This window comes from Anopheles arabiensis, chromosome 3 (assembly GCF_016920715.1).
Source record: "Anopheles arabiensis isolate DONGOLA chromosome 3, AaraD3, whole genome shotgun sequence".
Lineage (NCBI taxonomy): Eukaryota > Metazoa > Arthropoda > Insecta > Diptera > Culicidae > Anopheles > Anopheles arabiensis.
The window spans coordinates 53,220,230-53,245,382 of NC_053518.1; the positions used below are offsets into that span (position 1 = coordinate 53,220,230).

Here is a 25,153-nt window from a genome sequence, read left to right on the forward strand (position 1 = left end):
GCTGCCGCGTTCTCGCTCACACGCGCGCCCTGCCCCCTTTATTTACGTACGTTTTTATAGCCCCTCCTCCTCCTCCTCCTCCTTTCATCTATCTTCCTACCTTATGTGCAGTGGTTATGTGTTTTTAATTGAAATTGGAAGGAGAGATATTCGATTTATTTATTACGTGCGATTTAATCAGAGAATTGAAACATGGTAGTAGGTGGATCTACTGTTCATCACAAGCGGGCCTAACACTTTAACTATTTGTGAATTCGCGCGTGAGGACGTAAAAGGCGCAATAATAATGGAGCGGTTCTAACGTAAACAGACAAAATCGCTCAGCTGAAAATTTGATAGAGCGGAATAGCATTTCATTGGAATAGCATTGCTAGTATATCATCCGCGCACCCTATGAACCGTAATTTTCCAAATATCTTAAAAAGTACGCATTGTATGAAAAAACCGTCTTTACAAGATCGATTCAGAATTTCAAAACACATTTGTGTAATATCCTGGAGATTTGACCCCTGATAAGACCATAGTGCCCAATATGCCGGATCGGAATATGACCATCACCGTGACAACTGTGCGATAATCTGAATGTCAAAATAAAGATCATTCGTTTACGGATCGTTGTACTGACAACACCTTCAGCCTTCTGTTAATTCTTCTGCCTTCCGATTTTGTGCCTTTTATAAGTTCAACGTTTAGTTCAAATTAGTAAAATTCGAGGTTTACATCTCAGAAGTGGGATTGTGCCATGCCGTCTAAAGAAGATATGTTGTGTGCGCTGGAGAACGCGAAAGTGCCGGTGCCTCCAATCGCTACGATTGCTCAAATCCGCATGTTGTACGAGGAGCTATTTCCTAGAAGTCACGTTGTAGCCGAACAAAAGCTTGCGCCCGAAGTAACGCATGAAAGTATTGATACTGGGGATTTGGCGATAAAGCAAATGAATGACGAGCAAGAAATTGTCAAGACAGCTAATTCTGGCGGGTTAGAGACGGAATTAGAAACACTGCAGAAGGAGCTGCAAGTGCTCGAACTTCGTCAGAAAATCGCTATGCTGAAGTCATCTAACATCGCTTCGACTTCGCTACCATCATCATCATCACCACCACCGCTGCCTTTACCTACAGCGCAGCCAGTGCCGCCATCTTTAACATCGTCACCACCGCTCCCTTTGCCGCTACCTACAGTGCTGCCAGTGTATGTACCCAACTTTGAAGACTTCATAGGAAAATTTAGTGGTGAAAGAGGAGGAGTAGGGGTGGAGCACTGGTTTCGAGAATTTGAACAAGTATGTAGCTTGTACACACTAAACGACCAGCTGAAATTTTTCTGTATGCGCCGCCTGCTCACCGACACGTTGCGAGAGATGTCGCCACCGTGTTTAAAAAACTAAGGGCACGACATCTCTCGCAACATGAAAGCATCACAAGGTATGTGTTGGAAATGCAGCAAATAGCGGGCACCGTCATTCCAGAGGAAGACTTGGTCAATATTATAATTGACGGAATTGATGATCCTATTAATACGTCATCCATACGTTTCGCTGCAAAATCGCTCGAGCACCTTAAAACCCTGCTGAAAAAATACGAAACTTTTCGTCAAACTCGTGGCGTGACTCCTACACCAGCACCGTTACGCACTAAACCCCCAGCTCCACCCCGCAGCACTGGCCCCTCGCGTCAATGGGCGCAGAACAACAATAATGAACCGGCCAGATGCTTTAACTGTTCTCAATTCGGCCATTATCAAAGCGCTTGCCCAATGCCACGCCGCCCCAAGGGATCTTGTTTTAAATGCCACCAAATGGGACATACACATCGAGAGTGCCGAAACTTCCAGCCCGTTACGACTGCTGCGGTGCACCATCTGGGTTCCCATGGATTCGATGAGGAAACTGCGGACCAAATACTGCTTAGCGAAATTGAAACGGTATGTGTTAGTTTCAATATCCAACATACATGGAGCGAACAAACGTTTTTACGATCACTTTTTGATACAGGCAGCCCTGTAAGTCTAATAGCAGACAATGTAGTACCAGGTAACTTTCCGCATCAACCTACCCCTTCTGGGTACCGAGGATTAGGAAATACTATGCTCACGACGTTAAGTCGAGTGGAGTGCAGGATCATAATTCGTAATATTAGTGTGACACACTCGCTTATCATTTTACCTGCTAGAAGTATGCCTTGGCCATTCATAATAGGTCGTGACCTTTTAGGAAAATTTAGAATCTTTCTTACACACTACCCAAGTATGATTCCCGCACATTATGCTCGCGAACCGGAGGGTAATTCAGATTTCGAAAAGATACCAAAACCTGTTAAGTCCCTTGATGTAGGTGATCCTTTTAGCCACATTTGTGTGTCGGAGATATTTGACAGCCCCCTTGAATTAGATATCGGGAAGCAACTTTCGCCTAAAGAGTCTGTTGCCATTTTGTCCGCATTTGATCATTGCTACACTAACTATCCTATTGAGAATATAGAATATCCTCAGTATTCCATGAAAATTAATCTCGTTCATGATACCCCTATTTATGCAAAGCCACGTAGACTTTCCTATGGGGAGAGGAATCAAGTGCGACAGATAGTAAATCAATTGTTAAATGATAAAGTCATTCAACCAAGTAATTCCCCATACGCTTCTCCCCTTGTGCTAGTTAGAAAAAAAAGTGGTGAAGTGCGTATGTGCGTCGATTACAGGCCCCTGAATAAAATAACAGTAAGGGATAATTTTCCATTACCGTTAATTGAGACATGCCTCGAACACCTGAGTGGTAAAAGTGTATTTAGTTTGCTTGATTTAAAAAGCGGTTTCCATCAGGTAAAGATGGATGAAAGCTGAATTAAGTACACCTCCTTCGTAACACCTGATGGGCAATATGAATATTTAAAGATGCCTTTTGGGCTTAAAAATGCCCCCGCGGAATTTCAGAGATTCATAAATTCAATATTACGCGAATTTATAGATTCCGAGAAATTAGTTGTCTACTTGGACGACATCATAATAGCTTCTAATGACTTTCACTCTCATCTTGAGACGTTGAGTTCTGTTCTCGAGAAACTTAAACAAAATGGACTTGAACTGCGCATTGATAAATGCAAATTTGCCCACACTAATTTGGAATATCTTGGATACGAAGCCTGTGCCTCTGGTATACGACCTAGTGGAAAACACCTTACATCAATATATAACTTTCCTATGCCTACTAATGTCAAACAGTTAAGAAGATGTTTAGGGCTCTTTTCTTACTTCCGTAGGTTCGTTCCATCATTTTCTCATATAGCTAAACCTCTTACAAATCTTCTTCAGAAAGATGTGCCATTTGATTTTGATAATTCCTGCATCCAAGCATTTCAAACCCTTCGTCCAGTCTCCTGTCTTGGCTATATTTAATCCCAAATATGAGACGGAGCTGCATTGCGACGCGAGCTCATTCGGTTTTGGTGCAGTCTTATTCCAAAAACAGAATGATGGGAAACTTCACCCAATAGCATATTTTTCTAAAACCACCTCTAAAGAAGAATCAAAACTTCATAGCTACGAGTTGGAAACTCTATCCGTAATATATGCGTTGAAAAGGTTCCACTCGTACGTCCATGGATTACCCTTAAAGATAATCACGGATTGCAATTCTCTTGTACAAACGCTGAAAAATCGTAACACTTCTGCGAAGATTGCCCGGTGGTCCCTATTCCTCGAGAATTATGACTATACTATTCAGCATCGCTCAGGTTCCTCTATGGCCCACGTGGATGCTCTGAGCCGGACTGAAGCAATTGGTGCTATAAGTGAACTTGATATTGATTTCCAACTACAGCTAGCCCAATCTCGTGATCCTACTATTGAAAGCATTAGGTCCCAACTAGAACTGGAAAATTTACCTGGATATGTTTTGCAAGATGGTTTCGTATATCATGAGTCACCCTCAAAAGAGCTTCAGTTTTATGTCCCCCGCGAGATGGTAGATAATATCATCCGCCACACACATGAGAAAATAGGTCACTTATCGGTTGACAAAACAATTTCAAAAATTAGCTGTCATTATTGGTTTCCTTCTATGCGGAATAGAGTTGAGTCTTTCATCAAGAATTGTTTGAAATGTATCATATATTCAGCTCCCACTAGAACTAATAATCAGAACATCCACAGTATACCGAAAGCTCCCCAACCTTTTGACACACTTCACATTGATCACCTGGGACCACTACCTCTTACGAAATCCAAAAAGAAGTATATATTAGTTGTGATAGACTCATTTACGAAATTTACTAAGCTATACGCGACTCGTTCCACTGGAAGTCAGGAAGTATGCAATGCTCTCAAACAATACATTTCCTATTACAGCCGACCCAAACGGATAATTAGTGACCGAGGTACCTGCTTCACGTCCAACCAGTTCGAAAATTTCCTTAGATCAAATGAGGTACAGCATGTACTCAACGCTACTGGTTCACCACAAGCAAACGGACAAGTCGAAAGGGTAAACCGCGTACTTCGACCCATCCTCAGCAAACTTTCGGACTCTTATGATCACGATGATTGGAATTTGCATTTACTGGATGCTGAATATGCGTTGAATAATTCAAAGCACGCCAGTACGAAGTTTTCACCCTCAGTTCTCCTGTTTGGTATTGAACAACGGGGTCATTTAATTGATGAACTAACGGAGTTTTTAGACGAGCGTCGTGGAAGTACACTAAATGATTTAAGCGACATTCGGGCTGAAGCATCGGCAAATATAATTAAATCTCAGCTTACCAATGAGGCATATTTTCGTAAAAATCATAAACCAGCAGCTAAATATGAAGTTGGAGATTATGTAGTAATGCGGAACATTGATAGCAACACTCAGCAGAATAAGAAGTTGATTCCTAAATATAAAGGTCCGTACATAGTCCATAAGGTATTGCCTAACGATCGCTATGTCATTAGGGACATTGAGGGCTGTCCAATAACTCAGATGCCATATGATGGCATATTAGAATCAAACAAGTTGAAGAAATGGAGTGAGCCGTATGAAACCGTTAACGAAATTTGAATTACTAATATATTTACACATAAATTGAGGTCAATTTGTTGGTTAGGATGGCCGAGCTGTAGTACCCTGGAGATTTGACCCCTAATTAGACCATAGTGCCGGATCGGAATATGACCATCACCGCGACAACTGTGCGATAATCCGAATGTCAAAAATAAAGATTATTCGTTTACGGATCGTTGTACTGACAACACCTTCAGCCTTCTGTTTATTCTTCTACTTTGCGATTTTGTGCCTTTGTTATAACTTGAACGTTTAATTCAAATTGGTAAAATTCGAGGTTTTACATCTCAGAAGTGGGATACGTCTTATCGCCTGCACCTGCTTTGCTGTCCAATCCAGCACGGCACAAGATTGTGTATCGAAGAGTTTGTTTGTTTGTGTGTGAGATGACGCTACCATCTGCCATTGCAATGCGCAAAAACGAGAAGCTTCTGTGTGTGCTTGCCGGTATAGGCAGCCAATTCGATGTTTAGGCAACGATTTGCCTCATGGCTAGACCAGATTACGCCAGATTCACCAGCCACAACGATATCGATCCCTGCAACCCCAAAGACACCAGCCTTGCATTTAGTGTGGCCGCCATCTTGTTCATCTTGCACGACAATGACGACACCGCCATTTAGTATGAATACAGCCGCTGGCTATTCTTTTATCATCGCTCATACTTGGAATACTGGAAAAGCTTCGCGCATCACTTCTGTTATTGCATGTGCACCGCACGCCGTGTTGTCATCGCCTCCGATTCATCGTGTGTATTGCCTTCCGCCACTTAATGGATTGACCCCGCTACCACCCTCTACCGCCGCGTCATGTTCGAGTGCTGTGGCACCAGTTGTAGCATGCTGAGCTGTTGAACAACAATCATCGTGGTGTCGTTCAGTATTCAGGTTCATCCTGATCGACATTGTCCTTATGCTTGGCTGTAACTTCTGTAAACGTCAGCAAGACTTCAGGAGGAGATGCCGATCAGCGGCAGCAGTACTTACACCCACTATGAGATTGATTCAACCGCACGCATCACATGACGACATCATTCCGGATCAACACCTTTCGATATCAGCATCGTCCTCATGCTTGGCTGTAACTTCCGTAAACTTCAGCAAGACTTCCGGAGGAGATGTTGGTCAGAAAAGCAGTTGTGATTGAAAGTATGTGAGTTATTCTCATGCCAGCTCTGTTCAATAAGTATTGCAGATTTCTACAGTAAAGCCGCTCAAATTGAGGTCAATTTGTTTGTCAGGATAGCCGAGCTGTAATATCCTGGAGATTTGACCCCTGATAAGACCATAGTGCCCAATATGCCGGATCGGAATATGACCATCACCGTGACAACTGTGCGATAATCTGAATGTCAAAATAAAGATCATTCGTTTACGGATCGTTGTACTGACAACACCTTCAGCCTTCTGTTAATTCTTCTGCCTTCCGATTTTGTGCCTTTTATAAGTTCAACGTTTAGTTCAAATTAGTAAAATTCGAGGTTTACATTTGGAAAAAGTTTTTCGCTTAAAGTGACTTTTGAAATTTTACTCAGATTAATGTTTATTCCTTTAAATTAATTCATAAATGGGGCAAGGAAAATAATTTATACTAATACTAATACGAAGGTCAATATAAAATCTTCGGCTTTTGACTGTTGGGTGCCCAACGGTCAAAAGCCGAAGATTTTATATTGACCTTTCACTTTTTCTATCTGTCTCTCGCTCTAATTTGAGCGATTTTCCCCTGATGAGTGTCCCCGAGCCTCCTCGTGTGGTTGTTGTTGTTGGAAGTTGAAACCGAACCCCCTTCGTGCGCTGCCAAAATCAGCGAAGAACGAAATCGAGTGGCTCAAGCGAAAAAACGAAAAAAAATGACGAACGAGTGTGCTGTGACCAGTGTTGCGAACGGTGACGTTCATCGACATAAAATTGTAAACATTCATTCGATTTGAAGCTTCCCATTCCCATCTCTCTCTGTCATTTGACATTCCCGTCAAAAAATGTCATTTGACATGAAGACATTTTCAAGATACATTCATTTGACATTCGCCAATCTGTATGAATCGTGAACTGTGTCGTATTGCAAACGGCCGTATTCATGTCAAACTACAACAGAGCGTGCGGTGCAAAGGCCTTCGTTTCACTAGTTTTTGCTATTTCACTAGAATCCCCATATTCAGCGACGATATACTTCATAATCCTCCGATCGTATCAATTTGTGTTGTTCAAAAATGTCAAATGACATTCAGACTACATTGTTTACATTTCATGTCATTGGATCAGCCCTGACGGTAGCGACACGAATGAATTTCGTTTAATGACAGTCGTGTCGTGGAAGCATTGAATGTCATCAGCCAAAAATTATTTTGACCGGCTGTTTACGGTGACTGTCATGAAAAATGTCAACAGTTAACAACACTGGCTGTGACAATAACACACACACACGCACAAGGCTACACCCGAAATCTGGTGCGATACCGGCTTTAAGTGGAGCAAGTACACACATGCACACATTTGGCCACACCAGCGCTCTGTTCTAGTGCAGGTAGTTTTCTGCAGTCCACGGTGATACTACACACAGCCACGCACTTGGCGATACACGCTGTGTGGTGGACGTTCAGAATTCAGTGGTGCAAATACACACATGCATACACTTGGCGACACACGCTCTGCTGTGCGGTGAGATTTGTGTTCTGTGTCCAGTGGTGCAAATACACACACACACGCACTTGGCTACACACGCAGTACGGCGCGGTTAGCTTCGCAGAAGCGCATACACACATTCACGCAGTAGGCTTTACTTTCAGTCCAGTGAGGTTGGTGCTTGTGTGGTGTTTCAGCTCTTGGTTGTCAGCGAATAAACCCCGTAAAAAATGGAGTTTTGTTTAATTTGAGGTAAGTAAAAGTGATTAAAATTATCAACCAACATCCCCCCTTCTAATTCATATCATTTTTCTTCCATTTCATGTGTTTGTTTCACGGCGAACGGAGACAACAAAACCTGTGGCAGTGTCGTGGTGTTGGAGATGGTGGCCCGTACAGTGCAGCGAGAAGAACTAGGCGCGACAGCGATGTGGAGCAGAAAGTGCTGTGCTGATTTTAATTTTTCTTTGTGCGAGTGTAAAAAGTGTTTTTTTTTAATATGTGCGTTAATTTAGAATTAAGTGCAGTGATTATTGTGCATGTGTTGTGTTTTTTTTTTGCATTCTATGTTGGTTCGATATTCAATAAATCGAATCATGTTGATATAATGGTCCGCACTGTATCATTTTAGAAAGAAATCCTGGCAAAAAAGGGGGAGGGGGCTATTTTAACGAAGGGTCGTGCCGAACCCCGTTCGGGTTTTGCTTCGGGTTTGCTTCGGCTTCGGGACCCGACGGATCGGTTGAATAATTTCGCCAACTCAGCTTCAAAGCCAGCTTCAATCTCAGCGGATCTCTGAGTGCTGGTGACCGGTGGGAATCGTTCTAAGCGGTCAGGGTTCGTGCGCCAGGTCAACGGTCGAGGATCGGGAATCGGCAGAGCGCACGAGAAATCTTGACCAAATAAGGGCATGCGCAACAGAAGCGATTTATTAATCAAAGTGCGAAGACCCAAATTGTAAAAAAGTGTGAATAATTTTGAATCAATTAAAATAAATATAATTTCAAATCCACGCTGTACAAAGGTCTTCCATCGCTTCTACACCGGCCACGAGCAGACAACGGCGACACGCGACACGCGAAATGCGACACGTAGACCGATCGTGAGAACGGACCGATGCAACCAGCAACCAGCGATCTAGTTAGCATATTAGCTTGATAGGTTTAGTCAGTCGAAGTTTAGAATCAGTTAGACATAGTTCAGTTTTAGCATTAGTCAGGAGTAATCCTGTTGATATAATTAAAAATTTTTTTTTTATGGCCAACCGGTCAAGATAAAGATTAACTTGTATTTGTTATAGACCGATGTTATTAGATGCTATTTATATTTAATTTTATTTAAAATTAAATCCTACAAAGTGTCTTAAATTTTAATTAAAAATGCACTATGTATCGAGTTACTTAAGTTTACCGTTTTTATATAAGTATATTATCCCAAGCGCCACAGATCAAGCTTAATCGACTGGAAAATTGAATATCCATAGAAAAAAAAAAGAAAGCTCCACAGCTTCATTGGTTTGATCAATAGATGGCGTATTACAAGTCATCATTATATTGCTATCCTTTTCTTGCAATGTGTTTCGACAAGTTTCATCTTATCATCAGAGTGACCAGAAATACCGATTTATCTGTATTCCTACCGATTTTTGATATGCCTACCGATTCACAGATGACAGCCCTAAAACTACCGCTTTTCCATGTATCCTACCGAAAATCGCAGATTTTTTCGTAATACTAACCAAAAAATCATATAACCATTTTCCAAATCACTTTATGTATAAAACTCTATATGGAAATCACTAGCAACTAAAACCAGAAGTTCAACAGAGACAACTAAGGCCCGTGTCTGTGCTCCATCGGATGCGATTTTATCGGAAGGCCTGTCAAAATTTTATATGGAATTTGACAGATAACGTCGGACGTGCGATTTCGTCGTACGACGGAATCAAAAAAATTTGATTTCGTCGGACGCCGCATCCGATTTTATCTGTCAAACTAAATGTGTGGTGTTTTGTCTTAGGCCCGTGTCTGTGCTCCGTCGCATGCGATTTTATCGCACGTGCTGTCAAACGCTTTTTCGTATAATATTGCGATTATTTGAATTATTTTAATAATATAACGATTATGAAAAATTAAGTTGAGATTGTTCCTACATAAAACCACACATTTAGTTTGACAGAAAAAATCGGATGCGGCGTCTGACGAAATCAATATTTTTGTTTCCACTTGATCCACAGATTAGCTTCCATCTCCAGCAACCCCCCCCCCCCCCCCCCCCGCTCAACACTTCAAAGCCTACCGAAAACTACCGAAAAATCTTAAACTCCTACCGAAAACTACCGATAAAATTTTGATGCGCCTACCGAAAACCGCAAAAACAATCTGGCCACTCTGCTTATCATGACCTATATAGCCTTATAACTTTCTGAGCAAAAATCTATATGAATGGTCGTGTGGTCAGATACATGGGTATCAACACCAACGACCATTACTCAAATCTCACTTGCTCCAGTGCAGATGGTATTCGTTGGAGTTTAGTATTTAAACAATCGTATCGCCGTTCTAGTTCTAGCGATGCATAACTTCAATGCGAAACCATACAACAGTACAGAGGAAATGAGAAAGCTCTCCTCCAAGCGATGAAGCTCAGCTGATTGGGGTATCCGACCAACAGATAGCGCCACCAGCTTTTTTGCTATTTTTAGAATGCATGAGTCGTTTGCCGTCTGCTAAACGAAGTCTTTCTATATTCCGTTTAGGTAGAGTGCTTGAGTCGTTTAGAAGCCGTTTAGTGGTCGTTTAGTGGATTTGTGGCACTTGGGATACTTACTCAAAAACAATCAGTTTTACACAATAGAGAGAGATTAGTTTTACTCATTCAATAAACTATTGTTTAACTTTGTTTGAATTGAAAATGTGTGATTACTGTACATAAAAGACATTAAACAATATTCAATGGATACTTTCAAGTTATCCATATATAAAGTGAGCAAGTAATCGTGGCAGGTTATCCTGAACCTGTGTTCCGCGTTCTGTTCTTTTTCTCCAGATTGCACAATGGGCAGTTTAGAACAAATTTCGGGATAAAATTTTTTTTGCAGAAATTGTTAGTTTTTATCGTTTGTAGTAAAGTGTTGTGATAGTAAATAACATTTTATATGTAGTTCGCATCCATACCACCAGGTGGCGCTACATAAAATAGTGTTTTAAGGGATCTTTGCTTTTTTTTAATTTTGTGTTTTTTTCTTGTATTTGTTGTTTCTAATAGTATAAACCATTTTAAAATATACTGTAATGTTCCATAATATATGAAAAAACATAATAATTTTGCTTAAGATAATATTTTCTGCTTTGTATAGGACAATTGTAGCTAATTCTCATCACTTTTACTCACAGGTAGTACGAATATTAAAAAATTTCATAAGCAACTTAGGTGGATGCTATTACATGCTTCTGACGTCTAATTCACATTTCTAAAGACATGAATAAATGCATTTAAATAATTAGATACAGCAGGTACATTGAAATAAAGTAGTTCTCAAATTCGTAATGAAAAGCAGCCCATATTGTTTGTCTTTGAATATTCATCCAATACTTTTCCAAATCCTGAACTGCCTTCAGAAGGGGTAATAAAACTAAAAATCCGATGTTCTTGGTTTTACAACTATCCGAAAAAATCAAAATTCATCGATAGCTATAAACAAAGTATTTACTTCATTTGTAAAGTTAAACTCTGTCTTTGTTTTTGTGCGAGTAGCTACTGATATTGAACTGGTTAACGAATCAGAGGAATACAGCTCATTATACAAAATGTGCTTCTGGATGCATTCTCTTTCTTGCAAAATATTCTTTGTAGCATACTCCCCTCTATCCTAATATTTAGTTTGTCATGACTTTTGGGAGTTTCTTCTCCCAAAACGCCAATAGATGCTGATGCATTCATAACATTTTCCTGTTATGCGTATAATTTTATAATTATTTTCCTTACATCCGTCTATAATCTGGAGCAGGACCAAAAGGTATTTGGTTCTGATTTGCTTCATTATATTTAATAATAAAGTAAGGTTAGAATAGAAATTTACATATTAGATACAGGGTTTACCAGCATATAAAACAACTGTTCACTTGTTTGTAACAATAGTCGTTTTGTATGAACACCGCTGTCTACCACTTGCTCACACGTCAGATGGTGTAAGCTACTCTGTCCAATTCAATAACACAATTTTCGTCTTCGATTGCACAACGGTCGGATTCGGCTTAAATTATTACGCTTAAAGCAATGCGGCCCGCGAACTAAAAAGTTTGGAGGCCCCTGTTCTAAATTAATGCATTTCTGTTGCTTTAATTGCACTTCCAGCGGCCAGAGAGGCACGAATGGCGGAGGAGTTAAATGAATGGAGCATGATGGTGAAAATCATATCTTTAACTTATGCATAACCTATCCTACCCATTTTTGAATGTTTCAAAATGTGTGGGAGGTCTCGTTGCTTCATTTGATCAGAGTTTGGCCATTTTTCTGACACTAATTGTGTGACAAACTGCCATGTAAGTAGCCATTCTTGACGGTTAATCTAACGAAAGAAGCGGTTTAATGTCCAAAAATTTAAATTTTACCAAGGAATCAGTGTATTTTGTCATGGCCAATAATGTCAGGAAAAGAGATTGGTCACATTTGGTTGATGGGTCATGCTGCATTTCATCGTAGCTGGTCATGTAATAGCTTGAATGAGTGAGTTGTTACAAACATGTTTTTTTTTAATTATACGATACACAGAAAGTGGCCAAATCTGTTAAGGTGCATCAAATAATTCAGGAATTAAAACATGTTTAAATCGCCAAGGTCATACGGCCGACTTCTACCATAGCGAAAACAGTCTACTAAGATGCAGCAGCAAAATCTCGTGTAACGGTAACACCATGATGTCATGATACTAGGACTCAGCGAGGAAAGGTGAGCTAGAAAAATGATAGAAAATGATAGGAGACGAGATGGAGAAACATATTAATGCAGTTTTTAAGTACTTTGAGTCCCAGTTCTGAAAAATTTTACTTAAAATGTATCACATGTTTCAAGAACAGTCGAGCTGGAGAACATACAGAGCATTGTCATTTGCCCGAAACACCAAACCAGCGGAAAGCAAACGGATGAAAATGATTTAGTAGACTCTCAATATGATATCAGTTGCCATTTTTTCAACGGAACTTGACCACTTGACCATTTTTAAGAACTATGCCAACGTACTTTACGTTGTTCGCTTTTCTCAAAGCGCTACGTAAGGTGTACAGATAGTGAAAGTTTTTAAGAAGTGAGTGCTTAAAGACATTAGTCAGGTGGACCTTATGTTCAGAGGTAAAGTGGTATTGTGGAAGAAAGATACAAGATAACCTAATTATTAATGGTTCCAACTACCTTTAAAAAACCCGATCTTTGCCTCGTTATAAAAGATTTCAATTTCTAACAAAACTTTTCAATGGAACACTTATAACCAGCATACCCCATACTACCACTCAATACTGTCCAATGCATGTTTTTACTTCTGATCTTAAAAACATGACGGATGAATGAGTCCTTGACAATTTGAAATATCAAAAAGTTACTCAAGTGTGTCGTTTTACTCGCAAAGTTAACAACTAAATAATTCCTACCATATATTTCCTCCTCCGTATTGCTGCAACCTGTGCCCCCTCTGTTATCCGCCTTTGCCCACTCCAACGGATTCCCCGTACATATTATCCCAAACCCATGCTTTGCCTTATATAGTATAGTATAGTTTATTATGGAAGTAATTGGCCGAGCGAGGTGGCCTTATTACTTAATTATTACTTATTACTACCCTATAAATTAAATCTAGCAATACATAGCTTATCAGTAACCGAACAAATACATTACATAACACACAGTACAGTAAACAGTTTAAAAATGAGTCGCGTGATGCGAGTCAAAATTATCATAATTACCGTTAAATTTAAGAGCCATCGCAGTCATGGGATCATTTTCACTATAAGCACGTCTAGCCAGTTGAGTTTTAAGTACTCGATAGTTACGAAATGTTCTAAAGGTTACATTTAAGTTAATTCTAGCTAGTAGTTCGGGTGCGTCAGACAATAAGCTTAGACATAAATTTTTGCTGAGCTACTTCTCGTCTCTTTTCAGGCGTCTCTAACCCAAACAGTAAACACCTAGTTTCATAACGGCCCGTTGAAGATTAATAAATAATAATAATAATAATAATAATAAGACGGACGAGGATCAAGATTGCGACACGGGGTAAAACGCAGGACAAAACGTGTAAACTTTCTCTGTACTGACTCCAATTTTTTGGACCAAACGCTGGATGAAGGAGACCATACTACAGAACAAGACTCAAGCAGTGGACGAACAAGAGACTTGTACAACATTAAGAGGCAGTGTGGGTCGGAAAATTCTCTCGATTGTCTGCGAATGAAACCTACCATTTTGTTGGCCTTGTCTAAAATATCTGAGTAGTGCTGATGAAAATTCAATTTAAAGTCTAGGGTAACGCCTAAGTCCCCAAAAGTCTGGCAACGTTGCAGTATGGTTCCAGATATATTATAGTTATGGGTTATGGGAAAGTTCGGTGGAATGACATACACGCACACTTATTGACAGATATTAATAGGACATTTAATCAAGTAATTTTTTTTTTAATGTTTAACATAAATTTGATAACAATTTCTTTCCTATTCCCTCAGAAACTGCCAAATTTATCTCGAACACCCTGTAGGGTAAATGTACCTATAGTGGTGGTAGTACCAATAGTGGTGCTATTGCTCTAAAATGCGTACCATACGACAATTTAAAAGTAATTAAGTTATTTAAGTTAATGTGAAATGTTCTTTAGCCTTTTACAAAGAGTTTACAAGTTAAATGGGGCCATTCCGTTACTTAGTGACCGAAAAATCCATTATTTTGTGAAATATGTCAACATTTTTCCAAAATCCTTAGGATTTCATAACGAAACTCATTTTTCTGTTAACGTTCTAAATGACCACATAACCACGCAATTACTAGTTTTTCAACATAACTGTTATGAAATGTTATTGTTTTACTAAAATTATTTGCCTTTTGACCATATTTATGCACATTTAAGTGTTTTTTAAAATAGCGCCATTATAGGTACACAAAACAGGCATGTTCCTATAGTGGTCCTAGTTCTAAAATCAATAAAAACAGGTAATTTTAGATTTTTTTCGGCGATATTTTGGACATGTCGTACTGTTTTCACTAAAATAAGCAACAGAAATGAGTTTTATGTAGGTAATTTACCAAAAACAGGCCAAAAATCGCTTTGCTGGCTGAATGAAAAATTAACTTCAAATCAAGCACACTCTTCCGGGTGCAGGTTGACGACAGGTGTGATGCAGTACTTTAGTGAATATTTTCATCAATCAAATTTATTCATTTTTTACGATCAAATTACACAAGAAACCAATATTATGGCAGTAATCCTTGCTATTAATACGAAAACAGCTTCGAAACTAAGTTTCATTGATATTATACACCGTTTTTGATGCATCTTTGTTTACCACCACTATAGGAACACAATACAACGACTATAGGAACCATACCACCATTATAGCTACAACGAAGCAGCCACAAAAATATGTATTTTTCGTAAATTTGATGTATTTCTGGGTAAAAATGGTTGTGATTGCAAAGATAAAACATATTCCAAAACATATGTGTTAAAATATTCAGAAATTGTCCTTCCTGACACTTTAAAAAATTAAAATTAAAAATTAAAAATTAAAACACATCGGTCCCACTACAAATTGCACCACTATTGGTACATTTACCCTATATAAACAGAGCGCAGTTCAAAATCGGCTCACTCTCGCTCAAGTTGTGTCTCCCAATTCTCAAACAAACGTTGCTCCTTCTACTAAACCAGATTCTAGAGATGAAGAAATTGCCAATTTTACAAAAACAAAATGAAGAGCTATTAAAAAAAAACTCACTCTATCTGTTGCCAACCCTGACCAAAAGATGAAATTATTGCCCAACTTAAACAAGAAAATGATATTTTAAATAAGGAAACTGATCTACTCAAAGAAACTATCAAAAACATGCAAATCGAACAAACCTAACTTATTAATACTTATAATCTGAACAAAACCACAGATAAGTTGAAAAAATTGACCAATCTGAAGATTCTGAAGACTCTTCTTGCTCCACGTCCCATCTGGACGAAAGCAAAGCGACCTCTTCAAAAGCGCTTAAAAAACGAACCCTCTCAAAGAGCTCTTCTTCCTTTAGGGAAAAAACCTCTCTCCCTCCCCCTCCAAAAACACCCTCAACAAAGATCCCCCCCCCCCCGATATCCCATCCCTATCCCTTCTCTCACCCGATTTTCTAAGGGAGAGGAGCCTCTTCTCTCACCCGATAATACCCCATTCATGGAGGTGACTAAGTCAGAGAGGAAGAAAACTTCTCAACCACAATGACCACATACATCACACCTTATTTTTTATATTTTTTTTTTTATATTTTTAGAACTTCAAACATTCATTCTCCACATTCCCATCCTCCGTTAAATAACAATACACCTTTCTTTGCCATGTCCTGGAATATCAGAAGCATGAGCCGTAACTCTGATGAATTAAAAATTCTAATTACTCGCCACAACCCAACTGTTGGAATGTAAGGGTTATGAAACGGTCATTTTGAATTTTTTGTGGTTGTTTTGTCAGTTGGGAATTAAAAGTTAAAATGTATTTTTCTGGCAGCACTGCCGATCGACAATTTGTGTTCAAGCATGTGGGCGAATAAAGCGGCACTAGCGCATGAAACTTGACGAGCCGGACGTGTTCTTTTACTTTGTCTCCTTTGGCGATCGACGACGACACAACAAAACACAGCGTAGGGCGTAGGGGCGTCAAGGGGGAAAGGAACCAACAAACCATGTTCCAGAACGCAACATTGGTGCCGTGACCAGGATGGTCTAATACTTGCGGTTTGGGTTGACTGGTTAAAGTGAAGAACTTTGTGTGATTTCTTTTGGCAAAATCGCGTAACGCGTGTGAAATCTGAAAGTTCCGTATCGAGCGTTGATGGATTTCTGAATAAGAAAAAATCGCGAAAGCGTGAGAAATCATTGTGCTAGTGGGTGTTCTTTGCGTGTGTATGCATTTTGTGTCGCGTATTCGAAATGTCGGTTAGTGAAGATTTTGCCGGTTTCTCTGACGCGTCGGGTCCGAACAATACAATTGCACACACAAGCAGAAGAACTGGATATGATTATCCTAAAGCGCGAGCGCGACCGAGTCGTGCAATCGTTGACAAGAATCGACACGTTTTTGGCGCAGTACAAAGAGAGTGATTTCCCAGAATTGACGCCTCGTCTCGATCTATTGAACGAGCGTTGGGGGGAGTTTCAGGTTTTGGCTCGAAATATTCGCGCAAAAGATGACAGTGAAGATAACGATGTGCTTTATGGTGAGATCGAAGACAAAGTCATGCTATTGAAAGGAAAATTATTGGGAAAGCTGCGGGCTTGAAGCGGAGATACCGAGCGTGAAACAGGAACGCGTGTGCGATGATTATAATAGTGTTCGTTTGCCTCAGTTGACGCTTCCTCAATTTTCCGGAAAATATGACGAATGGCTCCCGTATCACGACATGTTTGTTGTTACTGTTCATGAGAACGAGAAATTGTCGCAGGTTGAAAAGATGCTTTATTTGAAGGGTTTTCTGAAAGGTGAAGCGCTGAAAGTGGTGGATACTTTGCAAGCCTGCAATGCGAATTATGACGTGGCTTGGGATGCGTTGAAAAAGCGATATTCAAACGAATATATTTTGAAAATGCGTCATGTTAACGCGATGCTACAATGGCCACGGATGAAAGTCATGAACACGGTGGATATTCATGGACTTATTGATTGTTTCGAAAGGAACTTAAAAATTTTAAAGCAGTTAGGTGAAGTGACCGAACAGTGGGGATGTTTGATTATTCAGATAATCATTTCAAAGTTGGGCGAAAGCACCCAACAAAAGTGGGAAAGGCACGTTGAAGAAAGTGAGCAAAAACGGTGACGGATTTGTTAAACTTTTTGCGCACACAGACGCGCATAATGGACGCGTTTGCTGTGGATAGGCCAATAGGCCAAATCTACAGGTGAACGTCGTGTTGCGTCGAATGTGGCTGCAGAAGCAAAGTGCGCAAAATGTTATGGATCGCACATGGTGGAAAATTGTGACTCGTTTCGTAGTTTAACGTTGCCGCGTCGTCGTAAAGTGGTTGAAGCTAAGAAGCTTTGCCTTAATTGTTTGAGGCAAGGGCATTTTCAAGCAAAATGTTGGTCACGTGCGCGATGCAATATTTGCAATCGTAAACATCATTCCCTTCTGCACGGTGAAAATGGAAGTGAAACGATCGGTCCGTCGGTGCGTGAAGAAATTCTATCTACCAGTGGCACGCAAAATGTGGTGGTGAACGCGTCATCGAACAGAGAGTGCACTTCTGTGTTATTATCAACGACGATAGTGAGTGTGCGTGCGTGTGGTAACAAATGGTTGTCGGCAAGAGCATTGATCGATAGTGGGTCTCAGGTGAACCTGATGACAAAGGGCTTGGCTGCGCGGCTTAAGTTACCGCAGTACGAAAGTAAAACGGCATTATCGGGAGTTGGACATTCGAAAGTGGACATAACGACGTTGGTAACGACTGTCATACGTTCCAAAAGTTTTAACTATCAAGAACGTATGCAGTTTCTAGTGTTGCCGAGAATTTCTAGCTACAGGCCGGTAACTGGAAACCAAATTAGCAGGCAGAATCTCCCGATGATTTTTGTGCTCGCGGATCCTAATTTCGACAGTGATGCTGAAGTGGATTTATTGTTGAGCTCCGAATTTTACGCGACTTTTTTTAAACCGGACAACCGTGGTAAAATTAGGCTCGAGCTACCAGCGCTCCCAACACTTATTAGCACTGTTTTTGGATGGGTTGCAACTGGGAAAGTTCCGCTGGCTTCTGAAGGTAGCAATTATGTTACTTGTGGCACGTATACTATGTTGGACGATTTAATGGTTGAAACAAAAGTATACGGCGGTTATCAACGACTACATCGACAAAGGGATGTTAGTCAAGGTGGCTGCGATCCCTGATTCTGAGGAAGCTCATGGTCATTATTTCTTACCGCATCATCCGGTAATCAAGGCGTCCAGTACCAGTACAAAGGTACGACCTGTGTTTGATGGATCGGCCTCTACCGACGGTGGTAAGTCTCTAAATGATTTGTTAATGACTGGTCCTGTGATTCAGGAGAACTTGTTGGCGTTGTTGCTGAAATTTCGGATGAGGAGCGTGGCATTAGTGGCAGACATAAAACAGATGTATCTGCAAGTCAAGGTGCATCCCGACGACACTCGTTTTCAACGTGTATTATGGCGAGGCTCATCTGTTGAGTCCATCGAAGTCTACGAGTTGCAGCGTGTCAAATTTGGACTTGGCCCGTCTTCCTTTCTGGCCATTCGAGTACTGCAACAATTGGTAATTGATGAAGGGGAAAACTTTCCCTTGGCGAGACAGGCGTTGTTAGAGGACTTCTATGTCGATGACTACATTGGTGGGGCCTCTAGCGAAGAAGAACCAGTTAGGTTGCAAGCTGAGCTGACGCTATTGTTGATAAAGGGCGGATTTCATCTAACTAAATGGAGTTCTAACAAACCAGATGTTTTATCTAGCGTTTCAGCGGAAGACAGAGCAACATCCAACGTAAAAATGTTTGAAGTTCCAGAGGAGCCAGTAAAAACTCTAGGTATCGCGTGGCTACCAGAATCGGACCAACTGTACATAGAATCGAACATTCAGATGAACAACGAGAACTGATCCCGTAGAAAGGTTTACTCTTTGGTAGCACGTATATACGACCCTTTCGGGCTGGTGGCTCCTGTGACATCTTGGGCCAAGATAAATATGCAATCGTTGTGGTTGGCAACTAATGACTGGGATGAAGAAATACCGGCTGTCATGCAAGAACGATGGTATGCTTTTCAATCACAACTCGTGTTGCTGAAGGAGGTTGAGTTTTCGCGCCATGCTGTTGTGCATAATCTTGTTGCTATTCAACTACATTGCTTTTCGGATGCATCCGAAGCGGCTTATGGGGCATGCGTGTATGTTAGAACGATTGGTAGCAGCGGGGAAGTGGTAGTGGTGTTGCTTGCTGCAAAGTCTCATCCTGCGCCGCTGAAAAGAGTCAGTATGGCCCGGTTAGAACTTTGTGGAGCGTTAGCAAGGTTGGCAAGGTTGCCGAAAGTGGAACGCCAAGCGTTGAGACTTCCAGACGTGGAAACCTTTATGTGGACTGATGCGACAATCGTGCTGCATTGGATTCGAGCACCATCCCATTCTTGGGCTACGTACGTAGCGAACAGGGTATCCGAGATTCAGGAATTGACGCATGGCTACAAAATGGATGCACTTGAAGGGCGTTGACAATCCTGCCGATATTGTATCGCGTGGAGCTATGCCGAACGATCTGTTAGCATCGAAGCTGCGGTTCCATGGTCCCGGGTGGTTACAACTATCGGAGGAAGAATGGAAGAAAAATGCCAGCGGTGTGTTGGCAATTCCCGAAGAGGAGTTATTGGAACGAAGGAAGAGCTCATTGGTGGCCGCAGTAAGTAGCGAGAGCGATGATTGGTGTGATCGATTTTCCAACTATGACAAATTACTGGGGATCACTGCGTATTGTATGAGATTTATTCGTTGTTGCCAACGAAAGCTTTTAGGATCCAGGTGACAAAGGTGTTTTGTTGGTGAGCGAGCTAGCAGAGGCGAAAATTCGACTGGTAAAAAGGGAACAACGGATTTACTTTGCGGCTGAGATAAAGGAGTTGTCTGCTGGACAAACGGTACGTCCCAAATCATCAGTGAAGACATTAGGAGCCTTTTTGGACGGTAATGGTTTACTCCGAGTTGGTGGCCGCTTGCATCGCGCTAAAGCCATGCAAGTTTCTAGCAGATTTCCGTTGGTGCTACCCAAGAAGTCACGATTTACTAGGCTAATGGCAGGACCAGGACCAGGAGAGCTACCCGTGTCTCGTGTGTTTCTTTGTGTGTTTTTCAGTAAAGGCTGTTCACATCGAGCTTGTGGAGTCTCTATCAACTCATGCATTTCTAGCGGCGTTTCGTCGGTTTGTGGCAAGACGTGGTTTGCCCAGCGTGGTCTATTCCGACAACGGACTCAACATCCGCTTACCAGACATTGCTAGACCGCTTAAACCGACATTGTTTGTTTGCAAAACAAAATTGCATTGACATTGTTTAGCGTCAAAAAATTGCCACAGACAGAATCCACAATTGTAAGTGTGTACCTTCCCCCTTCTCTATCTCCCCGTCGTAGTAGTAGTAGTAGTAGTAGTAGTAGTAGTAGTAGTAGTAGTAGTAGTAGTAGTAGTAGTATATTTTGTGTTACATAAACATTAACATTATTTTTTTTAATTTCCCCCCCCCCTTCTCTATCTCCCCGTCGTAGTAGTAGTAGTAGTAGTAATAGTAGTAGTAGTAGTAGTAGTAGTAGTAGTAGTAGTAGTAGTAGTAGTAGTAGTAGTAGTAGTAGTAGTAGTAGTAGTAGTAGTAGTAGTAGTAGTAGTAGTAATAGTAGTAGTAGTAGTAGTAGTAGTAGTAGTAGTAGTAGTAGTAGTATATTTTGTGTTACATAAACATTAACATTATTTTTTTAAATTTCCGATTTTTTCCCGAAAAAAATAAAATTCACAACTAATGTCCAGTTTTCCCGGTTGAGTGGGCACCCTGACATTTTTCCAAAGATTGTGCTTACGGCATTTTTTTTATATAGAGCCAGTAAACACTTGAATACTAAAGCTATTATAAAGCACAAATTTTAATTTTAATTTTGAACATCGTTGGTTGCAGCATACACTTACCTGTCATCGGAAAATAAAAGCTCAAACTAATAAATATCATAGCACAATACACCAATGTCTTGCTTAATTGTTGAATCATAAAATCTATTCGCCTCCTTCCTAAAAAATAGAAAAATACAATAAAAATTAATAGCTTATTGAATGCTTCGAAATGTAGATAATTTGACTATAACGAATTTGAAAAAGGGTTTCATAACTTGACATAAAAATCAGCGTACCGATGAACTCGTACGTTCTCGGGATCGTCTGCTGCGACGCTCATTTTCATTCATTTAATCAAACTTTGAACTACACCAAAAATTAGAAAACCGTCTATATTTTGTACTTCCCAATATATTGGTACACCCCTGTCCACTAATCATTTACGAATGTTTTTTGACGAACGAGTTAACCGTAACGGCAGTATACAAATATAGACAGTCCAAGCATCTCACTACACAAAAAGCACAAAACAATTCTCACTTATTTACGTATCCCGTACTACAACCGCTTTGCTGTCTTGACAAGCTTTGGCGCTACAACCGCTTCGCGGTTTTAGCCTCCTGCAGAAGTGCCCGATACCACTCACGATCTCGTGTCTTCGTCTCCCAATCCGTTATCTCGGACATAATGGCAGATGCTGGCCTCCATGCTATCTTGTCACCTCAACTTGAGCCTGACCTTAACCCTGTCACTGGCAACCGGAAAAACATCATATTCCAGGCAACCGGGCTACCCGGGTAGCTAGCGACTTTGGAGGCTTATAACTTCTAAACGCGTTATCCAAATACGATGCAATATTCGGATGAAAAATAAAGCAACTTATTTAGTTTCTATATATGTACATATATCGTCTCGTTATCGTTTTAATGTAACATTTTTTTTTAAGTTGAGAGGTTTGTTGACATGACAAAAATGACAAAACGTCAAAATATTGTTTTTGACTACTTTACAAAATTTTCACGATAAATTCACTCTTAGTGCTATTAGATCTATGTATGACACGCCTTGCATAAATTTTTCAGAATTTTTCTGTAGGTAAAAAAAAGTTATGCAAGTTTTAATTTGAATAAAAACCGTTACACCAAACCATGTCCCGGTCTTAGTATATTTTGCGTAATATTTTTACACTGATATCTACTATTTTTTTGGATTTGTGTTAAAAGCAAATATTCAATAGTTGGTAAGCAACCAAAGTTCAACCAGCGATGTCCGACTTTAAATAGCCGGGCGCATTTTCAACCAATGTTATGACAATCCAAGTGACCAGAATTATCCATTTGTTCGTATTGCTAAGATTTTCGATAAACCAGCAGTCCTCAACTTTTTACTCCAATTATGGATATTTTCTATAAATCAAATACACTTTGATGTTCATACATTTTATTTTGGTGTTAGTTTTGATCGCGTTTTATTATCAGTAGGATCAAATGTGTAAGAACAAATGTATAAACCTCTCTATACCGATAACGGATAATAAAATCTGGCCACACCTACGACATCGGTCCAGAAAACCACGCACGCATACGAATTTTGGGAATTTTAATTTCATTATTATCACCGGCTGGCTCAGAATGTATTGTCAGAGCAAAATTGTTTTCCAGCATTGTTATTTCAATTTCGGCCGTGGTTACTTCTTGATTTTGTAAATTTAATATATAAAAGTAAGTTAGTATTGAAAAAGCACAATCAGGTAAAATATCATGATGAAAAAGACAGGATACTGATTGCATGTTGTATTGTTTCACAGCAATGACGGATATAGAGTGGTTAGAACTTTCTCCAGTCAAATTAGAATCTTTGAGTGATGCTGATAAATTAAACTATCGCCAGAAAATACTAGATGAACTGAGTGAACAAGTTGTAGGATATTTAGAAGAAGACGATATAGCATCGATGGCAAATTTTGATGATTCCGATGTTGAGGATATTGAAATACCTCAGTATAATTACGATGAAACAGATGATGAAGATTTTGACGATGAATATGAACTAGAGAATGCACCGGAATCTTATACAGCAAGAGATGGTACAATTTGGACCACGCAGCCTCCACCAAAACGTAAGATGCTTATGCATAATGTCATTAAAGATAACTCAGCAGGTCCCACCTCAAAAACGAAAGACAAATCTGCTGTGGACACATTTAAATTATTCCTTTCAACTCCAATTTGTGAAATTGTAATAAGGGAGACAAATCGAAAAGCGGATCAATTTTGCGCCGAATACAATGCCTCGCATCCTGATTCAAACATTCAATAGCAACCTTTAACACCTTCAGAATTAGATGCGTACAATGGAATACTAATAGAAGCTGGTGTCACACACAGTAACGATTTAGCTCTGGAAGAATTATGGAAAACTAATTCCCATCTATTATTTCGAGCTTCAATGGGATTAAAGAGATTTATTTCCATTACTCGATTTATTCGGTTCGATAATGGACCCACTCGTGAGCAATGCAAAAAGACTGATAAAGCTGCTGCAATTCCACAAATTTTTGGTATACTGAATACGAACTTAAATATTTGGTTTAAACCAAGAAATAATTTAACAATAGATGAGCAATTATTCACTTATCGAGGACGAACTGGTTTTACTCAGTACATACCTTCCAAGCCAGCAAAATATGGCATTGAAATTTGGTGTATCTGCGATTCTGAATCTTCCTACCTTCTAAAAGACCAAATATATGCATGCTTATCGCCTTCCGGAGAAAGAGAAAAGAACCAAGGAGAGCGAATCATCACTTTTTGACTTTTTCAATACACAAAACACTCTTACAATCTTCATTCAGAAGCAGAAGCGATGAAAATCAGCCTTCTAAATTCATACATCTTGAGATAAGCCCACCTGTACATTATACCGACTTAGATAGCTGCTCAAAAACTGCTATACAATCCAAACAGCTGACAGGCTGAAATTTCAGCCTACGAACTTAAAACGGAAAGGGCCCCAAATCCATTAGTTGTAAATGTTCCTCATGTTTTGGAGGGACGAGATGTAACTGGTAGAATACAACAAAAAGGCAAATGTCACCTTTGTGTAAAACGGACGGCGACAAGAAAAGAATGCTCATTATGTTGTAAACCAGTATGTGTAGAGCATTCCTCAAACAAAGTAGTTTGTAAAAAATGTGTGTCGACTACAAATACTTAAGTTGATTATTCAGAATGTTTAAATAGACATAATATATATATATATATATATATATATATATATATATATATATATATATATATATATATATATATATATATATATATATATATATATATATATATATATATATATATATATATATATATATATATATATATATATATATATATATATATATATATATATATATATCTGTATATATAAAAATCTCGTGTCACGGTGTTTGTTGCGAGCAAACTCCGAAACGGCTGGATCATTTTCAACGAAACTTTGCACACACCTTATGGTGGTATGAGAATAGGTTTTAAGACTTTAAAATCGTTGAGATGTTACACTAAACTTAATTTAATGATTTTCTACAAATACACAGAGCAGGATTGTTGTTGTTACAGCACTTTGACACTTGGTGTATGGTGCCTGGCGGTTTACACTCGATGAT

At 39.7% G+C, this 25,153-nt stretch overlaps 1 protein-coding gene and 1 long non-coding RNA gene across 7 annotated transcripts in view; one reads left to right on the plus strand and one right to left on the minus strand.

The window, feature by feature from the left end:
• Positions 1 to 25,153, minus strand: part of LOC120899514 (protein spitz-like) — a 109,581-nt gene that overhangs the window by 55,455 nt on the left and 28,973 nt on the right. For all 6 annotated transcript variants that reach the window (XM_040305466.1, XM_040305464.1, XM_040305465.1 and 3 more), the window contains one exon: positions 21,574 to 21,672. In XM_040305466.1, coding sequence (XP_040161400.1) covers positions 21,574 to 21,672 — 99 coding nt within the window. The remainder of the gene's footprint in view (positions 1 to 21,573; positions 21,673 to 25,153) is intronic.
• On the plus strand, positions 5,238 to 6,433 carry LOC120899515. The gene is made up of 2 exons (XR_005739065.1): positions 5,238 to 6,161; positions 6,225 to 6,433. It is a non-coding gene; the product is annotated as an uncharacterized LOC120899515 (long non-coding RNA).